The sequence below is a fragment of the Nyctereutes procyonoides genome, unplaced genomic scaffold (assembly GCF_905146905.1).
Source record: "Nyctereutes procyonoides isolate TBG_1078 unplaced genomic scaffold, NYPRO_anot_genome, whole genome shotgun sequence".
NCBI classification, from domain to species: domain Eukaryota; kingdom Metazoa; phylum Chordata; class Mammalia; order Carnivora; family Canidae; genus Nyctereutes; species Nyctereutes procyonoides.
Genome location: NW_026575146.1, coordinates 25,059,555 through 25,081,733, shown reverse-complemented (window position 1 = coordinate 25,081,733; position 22,179 = coordinate 25,059,555). Strand labels below are relative to the sequence as shown.

The 22,179-nt window shown below is 39.9% G+C and overlaps 1 protein-coding gene across 4 annotated transcripts in view; it reads left to right on the top strand.

Annotated features, from left to right (window-relative positions):
- The first annotated feature begins 647 nt into the window (after positions 1-647).
- Positions 648-22,179, top strand: part of MCM9 (minichromosome maintenance 9 homologous recombination repair factor) — a 92,137-nt gene continuing 70,605 nt past the window's right edge. Inside the window, exons 1-6 of one of the 4 annotated variants that reach the window (XM_055310050.1) lie at positions 648-752; positions 3,440-3,758; positions 9,509-9,825; positions 11,037-11,118; positions 16,436-16,636; positions 20,849-20,974. In XM_055310050.1, the coding sequence (XP_055166025.1) occupies positions 3,455-3,758; positions 9,509-9,825; positions 11,037-11,118; positions 16,436-16,636; positions 20,849-20,974 (1,030 nt within the window). In that variant the 5' untranslated portion in view covers positions 648-752; positions 3,440-3,454. Of the gene's footprint in view, positions 753-1,188; positions 1,252-3,439; positions 3,759-9,508; positions 9,826-11,036; positions 11,119-16,435; positions 16,637-20,848; positions 20,975-22,179 lie in introns of those variants that run through there. The other 3 variants (XM_055310052.1, XM_055310049.1, XM_055310051.1) reach the window with 3 other exon arrangements.

Sequence of the window (22,179 nt, the reverse complement as noted above, 5' to 3'; positions counted from 1 at the left end):
ACCTGTTACCGTCACTACGTACCTGTTACTACGCCGCGTCTGTTAAAACCCATAGGAGGTACACCACCACGAGTGAACGAGACTGCGAAGAACCACGAACTCTGGGGGATGATCTCAATACGCGCTCCCCGGTAGTAACGAAGGCTCCCCTCCGGGGAAAGTATGTTGCCCCTGGGCGTGCGGGGAATTCGGTTTACGGGGCGGGGGGCGGGGTATATGGGAACTCCGTACCGTCCTCCTAAAACTTCTAGAAGAAAACACAGCAGAAACCCCTTGCCACCCTGCGTCTGCCGGAGTTCCAGGACCAAAAGCGGGAACCGCACAGGCCACCTGTGAGCCACCGCACGGTCAGCCCGTGTCCTCCGGTTCCACCTGCGCGGGAGGCGCGGCCTGGCCCCGCCCCGGAAGTCCTCGGGTCCCGCCCCGGCCCCGCCCCCTCGCGTCCCGCGGCCCCAGGCGGAGCGCGCGCCCGCCCGCCCGCCCCTCCACCCGGAAGAGCCGCCTGAGCGGCGAAGTTGAGGCGGCGCGCGGCTCGGCGTCCGTCGGGGACGCGGGCCCGGCCGAGGAGCCGGCGCGGCGCCTAGTTCGCTCGGGCGCGAGGCGGCCCCGTCGGAGCCTGCGCGCCCCCGCGGCCCGCCCCGCCCCGCCCCCAGCGGCCTCCGGGAGCCCCCGGCGCCAGGCCCGAGCCCTGGGCGCCCGTCGGCCTCGGGCGCGCCGTGTTCCCGGTGCCCGCCGACACTGCGTCTCCGCCAGTAAGTGACAGCCGCGGCCCCGAGTCGGCGTCCCCGCCGTTCCGGCCCTCCCGCAGCCGGTCCCGAGTGTCGCCCACATCTGGGTAGTTCCCAAACTCCTCAACTCGGGGGTGGCTGGGGCGGCCGCGCTGCCCGTCAGGGCCCTGCCGGGGGCCGGCCGGGCGGGGGCCGCGCGCGTCCCGAGGCCGAAGCGCGGAGAGCCGCCCCCTCCGAGGGCGAGCCTGCTCCGTCCGCCGAGCGCCCGCGGGGAGCCGGGCGGGCGGGCGGGCGGGCGGGCGGGAAGGCGGCGCCCGAGAGACGCGGGCCGCCGGCGAGCGGCAGGGGGCGTGGCCCGGGGCTGCGGCGGGCGCCCGGCGGGGGGCGCGCGGTGCTCCGGCTGGGGTCGCCTCGGGGCCCGGTGGGCGCCTCAGGTGGCCCCGAAGCCGCAGCCGCTCGCTCGTCCTCGCGGTTCCGGCTCGGAAGCTCCACGAGTGAAAGGACGGGGAGCTTCAGAGCAGTTGTACGACCGTAGGGGGGCGTGTTCTTGGGGCTAGGAGCGCTTGTACACAGATTTTTGAAAGGGAATCTTTTTTTTTTTTTTTTAAAGCTTCCCTTTCAGAAAGCCGTAGGCGAATGTAATCTGGCTTTAGCTTGAGCCACGAATTCTGCAGCCACACACACCCCCGTTTCTGCCCCATGTGGAGCTGTCTTTTAAGTTGCTAAACTTGGGGCTCCGAATTTACTATGCATTTATAGAACCTTCGAGAGTCTCTTGTAGCAGCAACTCTTGGGAGTCCGGTTAGGTTTTCTTTTTCATTTTTTAATATTTTATTTATTTATTAGAGTCACACAGAGAGAGAGGCAGAGGGAGAAGCAGGCTCCATGCAGGGAGCCCGACGTGGGACTCGATCCTGAGACTCCAGGATCACGCGCTGGGCCCAAGGCAGGCGCCAAACCGCTGAGCCATCCAGGGATTCCCCTGATTACTTATTTCTAAGTAGTTTTTCTGCTCTACGCTTGGTTGGATTTATGTTATCTAATCAGAACAATTTACTTATCAATGCAGTGGCCGTAATTTGCTCTCTCTCACTTCTCCGGATATACACATACTGGTCTGTCAGGCTCACACTGGCATCCTGTAACTGTGAGACTTCTTGGTCTATGATACATACCCCCCCTTTACTCCTTCCACATCTTCTCCAATAGTTGGTTCCCAGAAAAGGCAAAATATTGCTAATAAGTAGCCTTTGTAACATGTAGTTAGGATGCGGAAATGTGAACTTTGTAAGTCTTTTATCACCCGTTTGTTGAACTGAATACAAAACTCTTGGTTGAATGAAGTAAGTCAAAATAAATAAGTCAAAGTACGTTTGTCCTCCAGTTTCTGTTTCCAACCCAAGTAAGAGTTTCTTAGATGATTGATTTCAGCAGTTTATTTGGAACTGCCCATTGCCACATCTGGGATTGTCAATCCACTTAAATTTAATCCTTCTCTCCTTTGTGCTCCTATTCATATTGCATTTTTACCACTGTTAGGGCACTGTTTCATTTCATCTGGCCCTTGGTTTTTCTCTGAGGCTATTAAGGATATTTTATTGTGCTTTTTATTTCCCAAAATAGTACCCTGAACATGATTGATGTCTGTGTACATGAAAGTAGAATGAAGCTCGGCCCTTTTAATCTGTAGGTGAAAATTTAAAAATACACACACATATATATATTACTAGGGGAATGAGAGGTGAATACAATATGATATGTTTACTTTCAGGCAGCCCCCGGTGGCTCAGCGGTTTAGCACCGCCTTCAGTGGCAGGCATGGTCCTGGAGACCTAGGATCGAGTCCCACATCGGGCCCCCTGCATGGAGCCTGTTTCTCCCTGAGTCTGTGTCTCTGCCTCTCTCTCTCTCTGTGTGTCTCTCATGAATAAATAAATTTTAAAAAATAATATGTTTACTTTCAATCCTAGTTATCATTTATTTCCTTTCCTTCAGTTTAATTATCTAGTTTATACTCTTTGACAGCTGTTTTTGCTAAGGCCAAAGGTTTCCTAGGTTACATAGAGAAAATGGGAAGCAAATTCACCTCAAAATGTAAATTTCAGAAGCAATTTGTTAGCTATTCAAGTCAGAACTGGCTATCCATGTATGTTCCATTTATGTAGCAGAAAACACATGAATATGTGTGATGAGCGAGAGTCAAAGAGAGAGGCGAAGATACGTTCTTTGGATAAAACCTAGAATCTGGACACATGCAAAGAAGTCTACTGGAAGAAACTTTAGCCAAAAGACTGCTGTTTAAGATTTTACACTTGAGAGCAAATGTGTATATAGAGTGTGGTTAAAGAAAAGAGAAGGGCCTTTTACATAACATATCATAGGGTTAATGAGGAAGTTTGGGGAAGAGATACGGAAAAGGCATTGGACCATGTGGATTTCAGTGATCAGTACCAACATAATTCTTTGGTTTGACTTCCCTTTCTTAAAAAATACATTTACTAAGTGATTATAACAAGTAATGCAGATCTAATTAAGAGTTCAATTCAGATAATATTTTCAGTTTATGGTGGGACCCATAACAATTTACAGTCAGACTTTTTTTTTTTTTAACTTGTCTGAGTCTGCTATATCAAAAGTATACGGCCAATCTTTTTTGTTAATTTTTGTCTAAGTCTGCAATATCAGAGATATAATATAGTCTTTTTCTTTAGTCACCTAGATTCAAGATGAATAGTGATCAAGTCACACTGGTTGGTCAAGTGTTTGAGTCCTATGTTTCGGAATACCATAAGAATGATATTCTTCTAATCTTGAAGGAAAGAGATGAAGATGCTCATTATCCAGTTGTGGTTAATGCCATGACCCTTTTTGAAACCAACATGGAAATTGGGGAATATTTCAATGCATTCCCGAATGAAGTACTAACAGTGTTTGATAGTGCTCTGCGAAGATCAGCCTTGACAATTCTCCAGTCCCTTTCTCAGCCTGAGGGTGCCTCTATGAAGCAGAATCTTCATGCCCGGATATCAGGTGAATCACTTACGGATTTTACTGCCACTTACTCTCCAGGAATGTTTGAAGAGATTCTAACACACTGAATTCAGAGCACTAAGAAATAATTGATATTTATACTTAAAAATATATCTACTATATAGTTGATGGTCACTTTTAGAGCAAAGTAATGGTTTTAAACTGTTTCCTCTGGACCTTTGGAAGGCTGGGATACTAGCCATTCCATCTGAGGGGAAAGAGAATGTAGGTGACAGTATGTTAATATGCACATATACACACATGGGTATGTGTGTATAAAATTGTAATTCAGAAGTTTTTGAACTACTAACAAAAAAAATGATACCACAAAGAACTTGAAAAGTGGTAGATTCTACCCTGTAATCTTCAAAACTATTTTAGGGAATTTATTGTTTTTATATATCAAGTTTAGCATTATGCTGGCCACCTATTAGGCACTCAATTTTTGTTGAATGAATGACAGAGTAAGTACCTTAATTTTTAGATGCTCCAGTGGAGCAGTCAGCTTGTAGCAAAGCTCTATCTTTGAATTACTGCAGATTAAGTTGGAGAACACATATATCATTTTGTTTAAAAATATAGAACATGTCAAAAATATATATAGTAATTTCAGAAAGGTGGGGATTTGTAATCAACAAAAATGCTTTTTATGATTCCAAAAAGATGAATCAGTATAGTACAACTCTTTGGGGACCAATTAAGATCCCTCAAAAGACCATACATTTGATTTCATTGAAAAAAAGTAGTATTTTATCTAGAATAAAATTATGAATATTATAAATCTTTAAGCGACAGGACACTAGATCATCTCTTGGTAGGATCAAGAATAAATGTTTCCTTATTTTTTTTTTTAAGGAACACTTGTTTTTTTTTTTTTAATTTTTATTTATTTATGATAGTCACACAGAGAGAGAGAGAGAGAGAGGCAGAGACAGAGGCAGAGGGAGAAGCAGGCTCCATGCACCGGGAGCCCGACATGGGATTCAATCCCGGGTCTCCAGGATCGCGCCCTGGGCCAAAGGCAGGCGCCAAACCGCTGCGCCACCCAGGGATCCCTAAATGTTTCCTTATAATAATGTTGCAAAAATGTTGTTAAAAGAGGGTTTAGTTAATGTTATTGAAATGGCACTTAGGAATGGTTTTAGGCTGTCCTTATCCTTATGTTTAGATATTTTTCCATGTTCAGTTTAAATACCAAAATTTTGCCTGCCTAGGTGACCCTATTGGTTTTGGGTAAATTTAGCCTATTTTTTTCCCCCAATTCTTCTCTGAAAAAGTAAATTACAAATTATGTTACTACCATGGTATATTCATCCTACAAACATATTATGTCAAATATTTAACAATTGGTGTATGTATGCCCAAAGATACATGGCCTATTGTATATTAAACTTAATAATAAAGGAGCTTAGTGGCAGCTTTTATGTTATATGATTTGTGCCTCACTCAGGATATGTGCTAGCAGAAGAGGGAATGAATTCTAGCAGATTCACTGGAGATTTCAAGAAGAGAGGGTAAGGCAAGGATAGAGGTGTCCCAGGCAGAATGAACCAGGGATGGAAATAATCTGGTTTTAGTTATATTGCACCTTCATCATGGACTCCAGGCAAGGCATTCAATTATGAAAACATAGGTTGCCTCTGTGATTCAGGCTCCTTAGGAACCTAAGACATTTTCCAGTTGTCTTTCTAGGATATACATTGCTCTTTCTCTTCTGGGATTTTTATTAGACTAAAGTTTACTTACCTTTTCCGTGGTTTTGATGAAAGGTGTTCTAATACCCAGATAGCATCAAACTAAATGAGAAGGAAAAAGTAGCATTCATGTGTTCTCAAACATTAATGGCAATCAGAATCAACTGTAGGGCTTGTTAAAACACTGACAGGCCCCACCCACAAGAGATGCTAATTGTGAAAGTCTGGCCTGGGGCCCAATAATTTGCATTTCTAACAGCTCCCAGGTGATGCTGATGCTGCTGTTCCAGGAACTACATGCTGAAAACCAGGGGCCTAAAATCATTGATATGGACATATCACTAGCATAGATATGGACAGATCACAAACTATTTCCAAAATTTCTTTTTGTTCTTGATCATTGAATGAATCAGGGAATGGTAAAGGTTTTTGTGTTCACTAATGGTGGCTTAGCACCTGATGTCCGCCACACTCCACTACCACCACCCCTTCACTGGTATAGTTGAAGAACATACTTAGTAACATAGATAGTAAGACAGAAAGATTAACATACACTGACATTTCCATCAAAACATTGTCTCTTAGTATCTTTTTAGTATTAAAATTTTGATTGTTATATGGTCCGTTTTGCTAACATTTTGTTGCCTTTATATTTTGTTTATCTAAAAATCATAATGTTCTGAAATGAAAAGAATCTGATGACCCAGAAATATACTCACCTTTATTATCTTTTTAATACAGTTACTTTACAAAATAATCACCTAAAAAAAAAACAAAAACAAAATAATCACTTAATCTGTCATATGTTAGACACATTTGCTCAAAAAAAAAAAAAAAAAAAGCAAATTTCTCCTAACAGGTACTATGTACATGATTCAGTAAAATGTAAATTGCTCTTTTGTTTCCAGTCAAGAACATTAAAAGTGATATATTGCCCTGTATTGTAAAAGTAGAGAGGATAATTGAAAGCAGGTTTTCTTAGAAAATTTGGTTGTAATCTTTACATAGTTTTTCCTTCAGAGACATTGTACTTGTGTTAGACATAGGACCGTTGCTGGGGGTGAGCAGCAGGGAGTTCATTCATCCTGGCTACACTTCTAGAATAACACAGAAAGGGTTGGTGAGCATATGTGAGACCCTTGGAACTGAGTCCTACCTTCCTCCACCTCCCACCTGCCTTCTTCGCAAGTGTGTAATATCTCTCCAGCACATCTCCTTATGTTGACTGAAATAAAACCAGTTTGTGTAGACTTGCCATGACCCAGCTTGCATCGGCCAGGGTTATCATTTGCAAGGAATGGATGGGTGTCTCTCGAACCTTCGTTTTTACTCTGGCAGTAGATTTCTCTAGACATAAAAGGCATTATTTATACAATGGCATATTCATTTGACCATTTTGCTTGCTTACTCCATTTGTTTTGTTGTGGGTGCTAGCCTGGGCTTGGGGAAGTTTTCTTGTAGAAAGGAAAACTCAAATGTACTTTCCTGGCTGAGTGAACTGGAGAGAGTTTGCCAGACCAAGTAAAGTGCCTAAGGAAAGGTACGGAGGTGTAAAGTCCATCTCTGCACAGAAAAATCAAGCATTTTGTTCTGGACTGGGAAATTTGAGGCCACATTTGCTAAAGGTGAGGCTAGAGAGAGAGGGAAGGCCATTCCCCTGTCTCATTTATTCATTAATTTTCTCCTTATGGGAAAGTACTTATTAAAGCACTGGGCTAGGCAGAGAGAGGCATAAAAAGGATCTCAAGAAGTGAGTCTCCTACCCACATATCAAGTGTTCAAGGAACAATGCAAAGCATTATGTGATTAAGGCCATAAATGAGCAGTACAGTCAGTAGGTGATGATGAAAGTCACTGTCATGCTAAAGCATTTGGAGGAAGCCTTGTAGAATGTGAGCTAAGACCAGGGATATGAATAGAGATATGAGAGATTAGGGCATTACTATTAAATTAGGGGAAGGGAGGAAGATTTAGTAACTGTTTCCACAATGTAAGTTTCTTCTGTTCTTGGAGTCATGCAAGCCAATAGAACTATGGGACTGAGTATTTAAATAAGTTCTTCAGGGTTTTTTGTTGAGAAGGTTATGGACCCTCTCCAGAAAGTACAGGTATGTGTATATACATAACCTTGTACCTGAATTTCAAGAGATTTAGAGCTTTCCTAAAGCTCAGCCATATCCCATAATTAAAACCTTGATTTACATGAGACATTACCCCGCATCCTAAGGTCAGTTAGGATGGAGTAAGTGACCAAGGTAGGGAGGTGGGTAAACTATGTGCTCTAAAGTCAGTCACCAATCAGGCCAAACCCCTGGGGGAGCATGGACTCTATGGGGTGGTGGTAGGTTAGACTGTGAATGCTTTTGGCAATTCTATCTGAATTTTCTCTTTCAGGTTTCTCCCATTTTGTAGAAGGAGAAAGATCTCTTTCAACCCTCAGTCCCCCTTCATCCACTGTTCTTTTCATAAGTAAATGTTCTGACAGAGTATATCCAATCTTCATGGTAATCTCCTATTCATCCTTTCACGTCCACCATACTGAAACCGCCCTTGCCATCATCACTAGTGACAGCCTCATGGCCAAACTGAGGGTCACTTTTCAGTATTTCACTTCATTTCCCTGCTGAGTTTGATACTATTGACTCCTCCCACCTTATAAAATTCCAGTGTTGGCCCCATGGACAGCACTCTCTTGCTCTTTCCTCCCTTTCTGGCTGTGGCTTCTCTCCCTCTTCTTAGGCGCCGCCTCTTCCTTTACTTGACCTGTAGGTGGTAGGTAGGTTCCTTAGGATTCAGATGTGGTCACATTCTCCTGGATCCTACACTCTCATAGGGTGGTCTCTATCCCAAACCTGAGCTTCAGCTGCCACCTATGTAGAAACAAATGCCAACTCTATTTTTTTTCTTAATTTTAGCTAGAATCTGTCTCTTAAGCTCTGTATCCAAATATCACCATGCTTATCAAATGTCTCATACTAAATCTCTTCTTGAAAATTCAGTGATTGAAAAGTGTAATGATTTTACTCTCTGTGCCCCACTCCAACCAAAAGTGGTATTTCCTTTTTCTTTCAATAGGTATTTACTGATTGATTACTATGTAGCTTGCAGAATTTCTTGTTAATGGAACCAGAGAACTGAGAGTCACTCTAAATTTCACCCTCCTCTTCATCCCTTATCTCTAATTGATCTCAAAGCTAACACAGTATCCTTAATCTCTCATATCTATCCCCCCACTTTGTAGCCTTGCCTTTCGTCTTTCTCTCAAGTATCTTCTAAAGCATGGTGCTTTACTCTAATAAGAGTGGTGAATAAAATCTACCTCAATCCTGATTCTCTGGAATTTATAAATTGCAGTAAGTGGGGGATACCTGGGGGGCTCAGTTGAGCATCTGCCTTCCACTCAGGTCATGATCCCAGGGTCCTGGGGTCAGTCTCCCCCATTGAGCTCCTTGCTTTGGTATTTTGTACCTTTTAAGAAGTTTCCTGTTTATTAATGGTGAAAAACATGTTTTTTAAGGGATAAAATGGTGCTGCTGTGGTTAAACCTCTAGGTAATCAAGGCTTGGAAATAGATTTATGTATTAATGAATTCTGAACCTAAAAAAGGAATAGCCTTCTAGCACTGTGGGGCTCTGTCATTATGCTACCCTCCCTTTATCAGTTAGCTTTGTGGTTTATTCAGTCATCAATTGATTTTATGTGTTGCATGTGGCAGTATGTTTTTTTGTTGAATGAGGTTACAATTACTGTATTTAGATTCTATTCAGCCCTTTTAATGAAAATCAGTCCTTTTTTTTTTTTCTTTTAATCCTGGTTATATTATGTCATCTGGATATGTACTTTTAAAAAGAGTCCACTGATCATCTTTATTTAAAAAATCCTTTTCTATTTTCTTAATTGAGTTGATCTGATTTCTTTTTTCTTAAGTCAAACTCAATTTTTTTTTTTCCTGAAATTATACCTTCTCTGCCAGGAAATATAAGAAGAATATATTCCATGGAGTCAAATTCCAAGATAATAAGTTGATATGGTTTTGTTGTTGTTTTTCTCCATCAGGTTTGCCTGTTTGTCCTGAGCTGGTGAGGGAGCACATCCCTAAAACCAAAGATGTGGGACACTTTTTATCTGTCACTGGGACAGTGATTCGAACAAGTCTGGTGAAGATCCTGGAATTTGAGCGGGATTACATGTGTAAGAAATGCAAACATGTATTTGTGGTCAAGGCTGACTTTGAGCAGTACTATACCTTCTGCCAGCCGTCCTCCTGCCCGAGCTTGGAGGGCTGTGATTCTTCCAAATTCACTTGCCTCTCAGGCTTGTCTTCATCTCCAGCGAGGTGTAGAGATTATCAGGAAATCAAAATTCAGGAACAGGTAAATGATCAAATGAAAAAACAAAACCAACTTTGAAGAAGCTGAAGGTCAACCTTTTTAGCTCTGGGCAAATTACCAGGATAGGGAACGCATACAGGATTACACATGGGATGTGTGTTGCCCATACATCAGAATACAGTCTTTAGAGTCATGCAATTTTTTTTATTTTATTTATTTTTGTATATTTTTTTATTGGAGTTCGATTTGCCAACATATAGCATAACACCCAGTGCTCATCCCATCAAGCCCCCTAATCATCTCTGTATAGAGAACATTGGTGAGAGGGTTGTAGAATGGCTTAATAATTATGTTAAAATTAAGGGAATATTTAAGAAGTTCAGATAAGCTGTATTTAAGGGATAGGAGAAAAAAATTAAATGGGTTTAAGTGATTATTAAACATTAGAGTGGTCAGGATTTGGGGTTTAGGCCTGATTTTATATGCCGTGTCAAATGAGACATACATAGACACTTTAACACTGAGAGTATGCCAGCTTTTCCTTTACTTGCTACTTAAAGGCATATTCAGTGTTGAGGACTCAAACTCCTATCTTTCTACACCATTCTTAACACATGGCCTCTATTCTTAGTCCAGGATGGTAGTTTACAACTCTGTCACTGCTGTATGCTAGTCAAGGAGCAGGGAGAGGGAAGGACAGATGAGAGCATCAGTCATCTACCCCAAGTCTCCATTTGAGTAGTCTTCCTTGAAGTCTTCCCGGGCAGGTCTACTTGTATTTCTTCGTCCAGAGCTTAGTCATAGGACCATATGAGTATACCCAGGGGCAGAGTAGCCTGGGAAATACAGTCTTTTTACTGGGTACATGTCCACATGGACTAAAACCAGGGTTCTGTCACTAAGGAACAGTGATTTGTCCTAGGTCTTACGACTGCACAGGAAAGAACTACATGTCTTGTCTAGATAAGTAATTTTGTTATTCTACTTAATCATGGAGTATACGTTTATTTTGACCATCTACAAGGTAGATTACATTTCGAGATATTTTCTGTAATGGTGTTTTTATTTTACTCTAGTTTTAGTTTATAAATGGATAGTAGGCACAGTTTTCAAGAAAATTCTGTAAATCCCCATCATAATTGAATTGTATGATAATACCAGGGAAATAGAAAACTAATTTCAAGAACTGCTAGCTTCTGAATACTTAGCATGTATTTAAGCATACTCAGAATGTATCTGCTTTTCCTTGCCAGGTACAAAGGCTGTCTGTTGGAAGTATTCCACGATCTATGAAGGTTATCCTGGAAGATGATTTAGTAGACAGTTGCAAATCTGGTGAGAATTAACTTTTGCTAACTTATGTAAGATGTCCTAAAGTGCTGATTAGGAAAAAGCCACTTTTTATTTTCCCAAGAGCACTGGGAAATGACTGTGGAGGCTTAATTGCTCACCTTGAGAATAGAAACTGGCATAGAGGCAGGAGGTGATACATAACAGGGAAGAAGCTGGGCCAGTAGCTTAGCAGTCCAGTTCAGCCACTTGTTTTGTAAATGCAGAACTTGACTTGCCCAAGGTCACTTGGAGAATAAGGGGCAGAACTAGAACATGAACCCAAGTCCTCTGACTTTTCATCCAGGAGTCTCTTCGGTATATGCTTGCCTAAAACAGCAGCAGCTTTAAAGATTGTAGCAGATTTAGTGAGGAATTAAGTAAAATGGATCAGACGTATGACTCTCTCAGATGCTCTTGTACTCTTATTGCTACCTAGAAGAAAGGAAGTGATTGTTCTTTCCTCTGTGCTGGTGACGGCACTACCGGAGTCACACTGATTTTGTCCTCTGAGGGTTCTCAGTGTTTTCATTGGCCAATTGCCCAAATTGAAAGGAACTTAAAACCATACTGAAAAGAACTGTGGGTATTTATCACAGAGAAGCCTCAGGAAGGACATGACAGCCAACTTTTCATTAATTGGAAGGTTGTCATACAGAGATGGAATTATAGTTACAGAAGATACTATTGGGTTTCAGTAGGCTGAAGCTCCAGAAGGTAGATTTTGACTCCATATCTAATAATATAAGGTGTCCACCACGGAACACAGATAATGGTTGAGTTTCTTTTTTCAGAGACAATCAAGCAGAGGGTATACAGCATCTTGTTAGTGACTTATGCCTTATGATGGCGGTTGGTCTGGATGATTACAATGTTGTAGACAAGTCAAAGACTCTGAGCTTCAGAGCCGTTCTGGAGATCTGAGGGCTCCAGAAGGGGTTATTATGATGTCATTCTTGGTTATATTTTGATCTTGAGGCTGACTAGACAGCTCATTAGCTCTCTTTTGCCCCATCTCAACTCATCTTGCCCTGCCTATTCTCTTCTCACCGGGGAGAAGGAATCAAAAGTATCTGTGGAAAGAGAGCCTGTGTGACTCAGTCAGTTGAGTATCTGACTGTTGGTTTCAGCTCAGGCCATGATCTCACAGTTGTGGGATTGAGCCCCAAATTGGGCTCTGCACTCAGGGTGGAATCTGCTAGAGATTATCTTCTCCCTACCCCTCTGTTCCGCTCCTTGCTTGTGCTCTCTCTTTCTTTCTCTAGAATAAATAAATGAAATCTGGAAAAAAAAAAAAAGAGTCCCGTGGAAGGGCAAGGATTAATATCAGCTTCTATGTATAGAAGTGTTCTGCATTGAATTTTTAAATTATTTTTACAAAAGTGGTAAGGAAGAATTTTATTGGAAAAATTAAGATGTGGGGTGCCTGAGTGGCTCAGTCTGTTAAGCGTCTGCCTTTGGCTCAGGTCATGATCCCAGGGTCCTGAGATTGAGCCCCACATCAGGCTCCCTGCTCAGTGGTAGTCTACTTCTCCCTCCCTCTGCTTGTGTGCTCTCTCTCTCATGTTCTCTCTGCCTTCCTCTCCCCCTTTCCCTTCTCTCTCTCAAAAAATAAATAAATAAATAAATAAAATAAAATAAAATCTTTTTTAAAAAAAAGAAAGAAAAATTAAGATGTTGGGAGGTTTTGTAAATCAGTGTTGCTCAGGAGAGTAAATACTATTCTGTCTCTGCAGTAACATTTAAATATTGTGAGGTATTAATAAAATTTGGTGTGTTTTTTAAACCAATGTGATGGTGTTATTTTACATATATAATGCAAAAAGAATAAGAGAATAAAGGGAGCTTTTTTCAGTTGTTGGTAGGGGTTAGGGCTATAAAATTTACATGGCGCATTGGTCAGCTAACAGTAAAGATCTCAGACACCAAGCAGATTGCCTTCAAAGTAATAATCTGAAAGTTAATCAGAAACTTTTACCAGAATTGACAGGCACTAAAGACTCTAGTATGGAGTTTAAAAGTCTTTTGGATTTACAGAACTTTGATCCAAAAAAGGTTGTCTAGAACTGCAAAACTTGAGTCAGCTTCTCTGAAGCTACTCTTTCTACCCCTAGAAAAGACAGATGACAACCTGTTCCCCTGAAGCCAGCATGTTCTGCTTCCAATACACATCCCCAGTCCTTGACCGACCTTTGTCTGTGAAAAAGATATGAGAGCTTATTCTTTCTCTCTTCTTATTCCAAGTAACTTTAAAACGGTTGCTTTCACTATTTCCCTAGGAATTTCCAGTTGCTATTTAACATTTAAATTTCATTGAAGGTGGGTCAGAAAGTGGAAATGGTTGGTAATCTTAAACTAAGCATCAACAGTTGTTTCTTAATTCACCTCAACATTCCCTGCTATAAAGTATTTCCTGTTCTCACTCACACCTTAATCTCACTCACCCTTAATCTGTATAGAAAACACAAAGCACAAATGTGTCCCCTGGCAGAAACAGGTATATCTAACCTCTTACTCTGCATCCCTGTTCTCGCCTACCAGACAGAAAATTTCTCCAAATTCCATCGTTTCCTTTTCTAACTAGATTTTTCCAGATGCCTCATTTATGAAATATTTACTGAGCTACCATTTCATTAAAATGATGAGGCAAGGGCAGCCCCGGTGGCGCAGGGGTTTGGCGCCACCTGCAGCCTGGGGTGTGGTCCTGGAGACCCGGGATCGAGTCCCACGTCGGGCTCCCTGCATGGAGCCTGCTTCTCCTTCTGTCTGTGTCTCTGCTCTCTCTTTCTGTGTCTATGAATAAATAAATGAAATCTTTAAAAAATAAATGATGAGGCAAACACCTATGGAAGTAAGAGTTCATTATCTAGAACCAAGACTGCCCCCATCCACCCAAGAATCACCAACCCATAGTTTGAAATTTATAATATCAAATATATTAACAGTTTATACATATATAATATATTTATTATATATATATTAACAGTTTATCATTGTCTAAATGATTCTCCATGAAAATAACTGTGATCGTGGATTGCCTGCTGAATGGACCAGGCTGTGTAAAGTACTTTTTTCATATAGGACTCTAGATTTTAATCAAAACCTATGATATGTGGATCAGCAAAGTAGTGCTTATATAAGCTTAGCCTGAACATGAAAGTACCCTTTGTTGGAAAATAAGATGTTTTTATGCAGTTCATCTAAACTGAATTCTTCAGTGAAAAATCTAAAGCTATTTTTCTTTCACATGTCACTAATAATAATGGGTGGAAGCAGTATGTCAACGGTGCTTTTTTCATTTATCCATAGCTACAAACCTCTGTGGGAATCAAAAGATAAATGGCATAATCCTTGCCCTTCAGGAATTTACAGTCTGGTTGGGAACCCCAGTCTGACACATGCAGAGTAATAAAGTTGGAGGTTGTGTCCTGATAACTGCCAGTGCAGCAGGAGATCAGAAGTGGGTCCGAATGTGGGTAGCTGAGTGGTAAATAAGCTGCCGAAGACAGAGCAGGACAAAGAGATAAGATTATATAAAAGCAAAAATCTTAGCTTCCTGCAAATAACATTGTTTATAACTTTTACTACAGAAAAATTAAAGTATAGTAACAGCTAATATTTAGCTGTTGAGTGCTTCTTATATTCTACATATTGTATGAAGTAATTTACAAACATCATCTGACTTAATTTTCACTGTGGTTCCGTGATATAACTATTCCCATTATTGTAGGTCAAAGCATAGGGTCAGCAAATTTAGATAATTTGCCCAAGGATATAAACAAGTGAATTGTGGAGCTGGGATCTGAACCCAAATCTGAGGAGATCAGTGCTCTTGGCCATTCTTCAGTACTCTACATTTCCATATTATCACAAGTCAGATTATTTGTGGGTGCTGTATCTAAAGGTTGTTTCTTATTTGACTAATTCAGAAACAAGTATAATCCATTAAAATGACAGTAAAGGACTGTTCTAAGGGCTCATAGAAAGGTTACCCCAGTTGTTTTCATCTAAAAATGGGGGGCAAACAATATAGTAAATGATCACTATCTTGATTTGGTTTGAAAACCATCCAAGCAGTGTCTTCCAAAGATCTTGAAAACACATGCAGAGCACCTACTGAATTTGTCACCATTTGTTACAAAGTTGCTTCTGGCTAGAAATCTTTCTATCCTGTAATTGCTACCACCAGTTTCTTCATGCGTTTAGCATTTACAGAATGTTTTTCTTCAGAAAATCAAAAGTTCTGCAGATTATACATTGCTATTGATATTTAGAGAGGCATTTTGCATCAGCAAATATCATGTATTTGACACAAGCTTGGATGTGAAGACTTGTCAGTTCAGAGATGCTGTTTGTTGCACAAATTATAAACACCAGATTGGATTTGGGGTATGTCCAACATCTTCTATTCAACAAGATTTTGAGAACTAGGACCATCTTTTCTTCTTGGGGCTCCCTTTTCTCTAACACCAAAATACTGAATGCCAACCATTCATTCATATATTCCCGTTAATTGATGCACTGAATTGTATGTAATAATCACAGATGTTAAGTGTTTGGAGAATGTGCCCATAAACTACCCAAGACCTCTTAGGAAAACCTGTAGAAGTTAAATATTCTCCCTAGGAATAGGAGAGTTTCTTTAGGTGGGAAGAAACCAAGAAGGAACAGGCAGTATTTATCTTCTGTTTTCATAGTTTATGGAAAAGGGCTTTGAAGTAGAACAGGCATTTACTTATTTCTTAGTTCATTCATCTGGGTTTTTTTTAGGCAATAAGTAAAATATCAGTAAAGGTGATAAGTAAAAACTAATATGTAAGAAACTAAAACTAGTGTCAGTTATCACATGACTGTCTCCTCTCCTTTCCTGATATCAAACTGATCATAGTCTAACCTTCTAGCTGTAGCTCCTGCTTATTCTTTAAATGAGAACTGTATGGTTAGGGATTATGAGAGGATGGACATTTCATCCAATATAGTAAGAATGAATAAATCATCCAATAAGTTATTTTTCCAGTGAAGGGTGATAATCTGGTATGATTATCATGGTGCAGATTAAGAAAAATAAAAATGCCGACTTTAGCTTTTGGCTATGCAGATATAAGTGCCTGTACCAAAAAAAAAAAAAAAAGAAGAAGAAGAAAGAAAAAGTAGGAAATCTGTGGTGTTCCTTTGCCTCCAGATTGTTTTCTAGATGAGTGTTTACCATTCATTGAGTGTAGGAGAGTGGTTTATTTATTTCCGGATTTTTGCCATGCAAGCCTGTGCCCAGCAAGCAGTATGCTACTCCTGGACTTTGCTGCTACTTGGTGCTCTTCCCTAGGTGATGATCTCACTATTTACGGAGTCGTAATGCAACAGTGGAAGCCCTTTCAGCAAGATGTGCGCTGTGAAGTGGAGATAGTCTTAAAAGCCAATTACGTCCAAGTAAATAATGAGCAGTCTGCGGGAATCGTCATGGATGAGGAGGTCCAAAAGGAATTTGAAGATTTTTGGGAATCCTATAAGAGTGATCCCTTTGCAGGTTTGTGATTTAATGGCATTTCATTCAGTAGTTAAATATGAGGTCTGTGATTAGGAGGGGCCTTACATGCTGCAAAACTCAATGGCTGAATTCAAAGGGTGGCAGAATTCATCAGTACTTGTAGCCATAGTTTCCTTTTGAAGAGCCCTTTTCTGGTATAATCTTTTCAGTTATAAATCTTTTTGGAAAATCAAGGCTGGATTACAAGCCATCTTCCACTTCTGTTATTTTAGATGTCTCTTGTACTGCCAGTTTTCTCCCTTAACCAATCAAATATACAATTCATCCATACATAGGCAAAACACATCCTACTATGAAACCTAATTCTATTAAAGCTTTATTCCTTTTCTGATATACTTAGATAATAAAGACAACTTCACCCTATTTTAGCTAAAGATTTTTTTAAAAGAGATTTTACTTATTTATTCATGAGAGACACATAGAGAGGGGCAGAGAACTAGGCAGAGGGAGAAGCACGTTCCCTGTGGGGAGCCTGATGTAGGACTCCATCCCAGGACCCTAGGATCATGACCTGAGCCAAAGGCAGATGCTCAGCCACTGAGCCACCCAGGCATCCCTTAGCTAAAGATTTTGAAGTATGCAATCAGTAGGAAAGAGATGAGAGATAGAAAGATGCAAAAAATAAGCTTTGTCATCACAGCAAAAACAGAACTATGGCACTAAAATATGTAGACTAAAACATCATAGCTTTTGGGTTCATGGACTATTTTTTATTTAAAAATTCCAAAGGTATAATACCAGTTAAATCTTTAAATGTCTGTTTTCATTCTTCCTTGGAGGCATCTTCTGAGAAAATTAAACAAGTCAGTGATAGACTATTTGTAATAAACTTCACCTCAAGTCTCACTCATATTGATTACTTTATTCTTAAATACTGAACTGGGGCACCTGGGTGGTGCAGTCACTTAAGCATCTGACTCTTGGTTTTGGCTTAGGTCATAATCTCAGGGTCATGAGATCAAGCTCTACATCAGGCTCCACAGCACAGAGTCTGCTTGAGATTCTCTCTCCCTCTCCTTGTGCCCCTGCTTGTGTTCTTTCTCCTTAAATAACATCCTAAAACAAAATAAAATACTGAACTGGACAGATACCAATTCACAAAATAAGGTTCTTACTTGCCTCATTATGAATTGTTTGCTTTTATTTTGTGGATGGATTTTTTTTTTTTGTAACTGCAAATAGCATGTATGTAGGGGGTTCCTGATCATTCTTTTATCTAATCTGTACAAAAGGAACTAAAGTTCTCCACATTGTGGCTTTATTAAGCAAGCCCTTTAAGAATCATTTATATTTTTAAATGAATTTTTTTATTTAAAATTGTTTCTTAGGATCAGGTCCTCACAAAAATCTGTGATTCTTCCTTGGACCACAATCACTTCTTATTAATTCCTGTAACAAGTGAAGGAAGGGTATTATACAGTGTTTTAACCAGACCATGAGAAATACTTTGTGCTGGCAATTAAAAAGAGCCTGTTTTGTTTTAATTAGAAAGTTATGGATGTACAACTGATTTACTGGATAAAAGGAAGAAGTAAATATAATGAACTTGTAAGAAACATGAGTTAAGACAGAAAATGAGGCAACATTTTTCTTTTTAGTCTGAGTGGATTTTGCTCTTAGTTTCCCAAGCACAGTATATTGTACTTTACCAATCAAAGTATATATGTACTAGTTGCAGGGAAGAAGACGGGGATGGTGAAGGTGGGGAGCTGTATCCAGAAGGGTGTCTTCATTTGGCTAGTCTAAAGCCAGAGATTACTTCACTGCTCAGCTCTTAGAGGTTGATCTGCTTCATTAAGATCTGATACTGTGGGTATTGTCTAGAAGCTGAAGGCTTTTTTATTCCAGTCTACAGTGACCTCAGGGATTCTCTGACCCTGGTGTTTAGATGCTGGTTATAAACCCACATGTAGGCAATGGAGTCTGTTGGGCTGGGCTATCTGAACCCATTTTGGGGTGACTCAGTTATCTTAGATCTAGGAAGTTCTCTTCATTGGGTAACTGAGGGCCATACCACAAGAGTGGGCTAATAGGCCATAGACACACTATAAACATGGTCTAGAATCAGAAATTTGGGAGCGAGATAAGGTTGGGGGTAGCAGTCACTCTAATGCGTTCTCTTCCATGATACAGCCATGGGAGCATCTACTGTCATGATTCAAGGAACTTTAGACAGCAAATTTAAGGGAATGGTTCTTCCCCTTTATTTTTTTCTGGTATCAGATCTGCCTTTATAGTATATCTTTTGTGAGAAAATCTTGAGATCAGAAATAAGTACAAGTAACACAAGTAATATAATAGTTTAACAGTTAAGTGTGTCAGGTATTGTTTTTCTGTGCTATACAATTATTAACTCCTTTGATCCTCAACAATTCTACAAGATACCATTATCATAACCATTTTACAGATACGGAAATAGAGGCAGAGAGGTTAAGAAACTTGCCAAGGTCAGACAGGTAGTAAGTAATAGCACTGGTATGTGAATCCAGGCCCTGATTTCAGAGCCTGTGCTCTTTACCACTGGGATATGTTTTCTGTCAGCATATCAGTCACTAAATCCACCTTTATTCAGGAAAGCTGGCATATAAGTCTCCCAGGTCAGTTTGCCTACTCCTAAACCTACTTTTTGGGGCTATTCCTTCTTTCTTTGTAATGTTAATCCCTAGATTCTGGGCAGAATTTACATACCTGCGTTAAGGTCTTATTTGCTTAGATCCCAGATAGTCATCTTTTTTCTCTGGGTTTTCTACCTCAGGAAAAGGGAAGGATTCCCTCTGGTAATTAATGAACTGCCTTCCAGGATTTACTAATTCTTTTTTTTTTTTTTTTGATCCCCATTTTACTAAATGGTTTTCTTTCTTCACCATTTCTGCCATCCCAGGTCATATCATTGCCTGTATTGCCAATGGATCAATTTTGATTCATTACAAAAAGGAGCCCTTGTGTTTAAGGCCATAAATTCTGGAGGAAGCCCCTTTCCTTTCCCTTAATGCTTTGGCAGAAAAGCTTATGGAACTGGAATAATTAGCTAAATATTTACACGATTACTTTCCTCCTCAAAAGAGCTACCTCTGAAACATTAATACAAACCTGGAAGTCCCTGAAACATGCAAATTAGTTGGCAGCATGTAGACATACAGAGTACCATCACAGCAGTGAATTCCGTGTAAGTTAAGACAAGCTCAAGACAGGCTTGTTAGGATATTATAGGTTCTAAGAGCCCCTGCTGGTTGATTGGGCCAGTGATTGAATGAAATAGCTAATTTATATTTGGATAGGCAGATTCTCAGATTTGATGTTTTGATATTTCTGAAAACAAACTCAAACAGTGATACTCTCTTATCTAAAGTACATGACCAGGGGCACCTGGGTGGTGCAGTCAGTTATGTGTCTGATTCTTGGTTTGGCTTAGGTCATGATCTCAGGAGATGGAGCCCTGCATCAAACTTTACACTCAGTGCACAGTCGTCTTGAGATTCTCTCTCTCTGCCCTTCCTGCTTATGTGGTGATGCGTGCACTCTAAAATAAATAAAATCTTAAAAAAAAAAAGCACATAATTAGGAGAATCCAAGACTTCCAGCTTAGATTACTAGAATTGTAGTTTATAATAATCTTTTTAATACTGATTCCCTGGTAACTTATTCTAGGTAAAACAGACTTAACCAAATTGTTCAGAACAAACGCTGAATTGACTCACAGGTAGATTGATTTTACTTCTCTTACACCTCTGAAGAAGCTCCATTGAGCTCCGAGTACCTGTTGTATGTAAAAATTATTGGTTTCTGCAATCTGACTTACTGTTTGAGATCAAGCACCTTCACTTTATTTAGGCAATGGAATTACTGCACAGAAGTGCTGTGTTATTTTAAAGGGATAATATTATCTTAATGAGGGGATAAAGGAGATTGCTTTCTGTCCCTTGTGTAGAGTATGATAAATTTATGGAAACTTAAGTAGAGGTCTACAAATAAATAGCAAGGACTAAAAAGCAGATTTTTCCTATCATGTCATGGATAAAGAGGAATTTTAGGGCCAAAACAGTTATTCACTCCTTTTAGGCATTTGGAAATAGTCTTCTTGATCATTTTAGATGGCAGAGTATGTTTATAGGAAGTTAGGATAGGAAGGGAAATTTCAGATAGGATTTCATGAAAACTGTTAGTAACATCTGACCTTTCTGCCTTTCCTAGGAAGGAACGAAATACTGGCTAGCTTGTGCCCTCAAGTTTTTGGGATGTACCTAGTAAAGCTTGCTGTGGCTATGGTGCTGGCTGGTGGGATTCAAAGGACTGATGCTTCAGGAACACGGGTCAGAGGTTAGTACCTACTTAAAACTTTGTGAGAAATGTTAATACATACAAGGTGAGAAGCTAGAATTTTTCTTTCCTGAATAAAAATTACTTGAGCTTTATTTTCCAGCCATAATCTTTTAAAGCTGACAGTTGTCTAATACTTAGTCTAACATCCAAATGTCAAAAGGTAATTTCTAGAGTTCCAAGGACTAAGAGAAATGTTAAGTTTTTTGATGAATATAAATTTTTGCTCCATTCTGTAAGGGTGCCACAAAATAAAATCATTACATTTTGATTACTATGTTTTTCATTGGATTCCCAGTCTGTCTTCAAGAGGAAAAGATTAGAAATAGTGCTTTTTAAGGTCTCCAAGTCAGCGTCTCTCCATCTGTGACTGTCAGTGTGTTTCTCTCAGACTGCTGCTCCCAGTCATCTGCCTGCTGATTCCCCTTCTGCTGGTAGGTAGCAAAAGTGCCATCTGCCATGAGGTGCTGCTGTAGGTCACACATTCAAGCAAAGATTACTCTAAGTGTATAATTATGTTCAAATGGCGGAAAGCTCTTTTGCGGCTAACACATTTAACTGACCTGAATCTGGCATACAGTAGGTTTATTATGGCCTGTATATAGGCCACCTGAGGGTCATAATAACCAAAGACTAAAAGGACATTTTAATAAGCAAGGCAGGCTATTAGTAAGATTTCTAAATCCATACGGTACAGTATAGAATAGTAAGTATAATAAGGTTTATGTGTATTTTATATTTTGATCACCTGCTGATTGCAGGCACTCTGCTAAATGTTGAACTTAAGTAGGAGTTTCCTATTAAGGTAAAAATACTTGAATATTACTGAATAAATTTGATAAGTGAGATAATACATACAAGATATTCATATGTTCATTTATGTTACATTTGAAAATAAGTACTTTAAAGTAGATATTTCATTAAATTACTAAGATTTTCATAAAATGAAAAGGTCTTCACTTAACTGTTAGAATTATAGCAATTCGATACTTATAAAGCACTTATAAAGTCCTGAACACTTAAAAATACTTAAATAAAAATGGAATAAAATATTTGTATAGCTTGTATAGAAAGATTTAATCAAGTAGTTTGCTTTTAAAAATAGATTAAAATCAGAAACTTTATAAGGCCCCAATTTTTAAAATGTTAAACATATGTCTAAACATTTATAAATAGCAGTCTATTAATTTAGATTTTAAATGTCA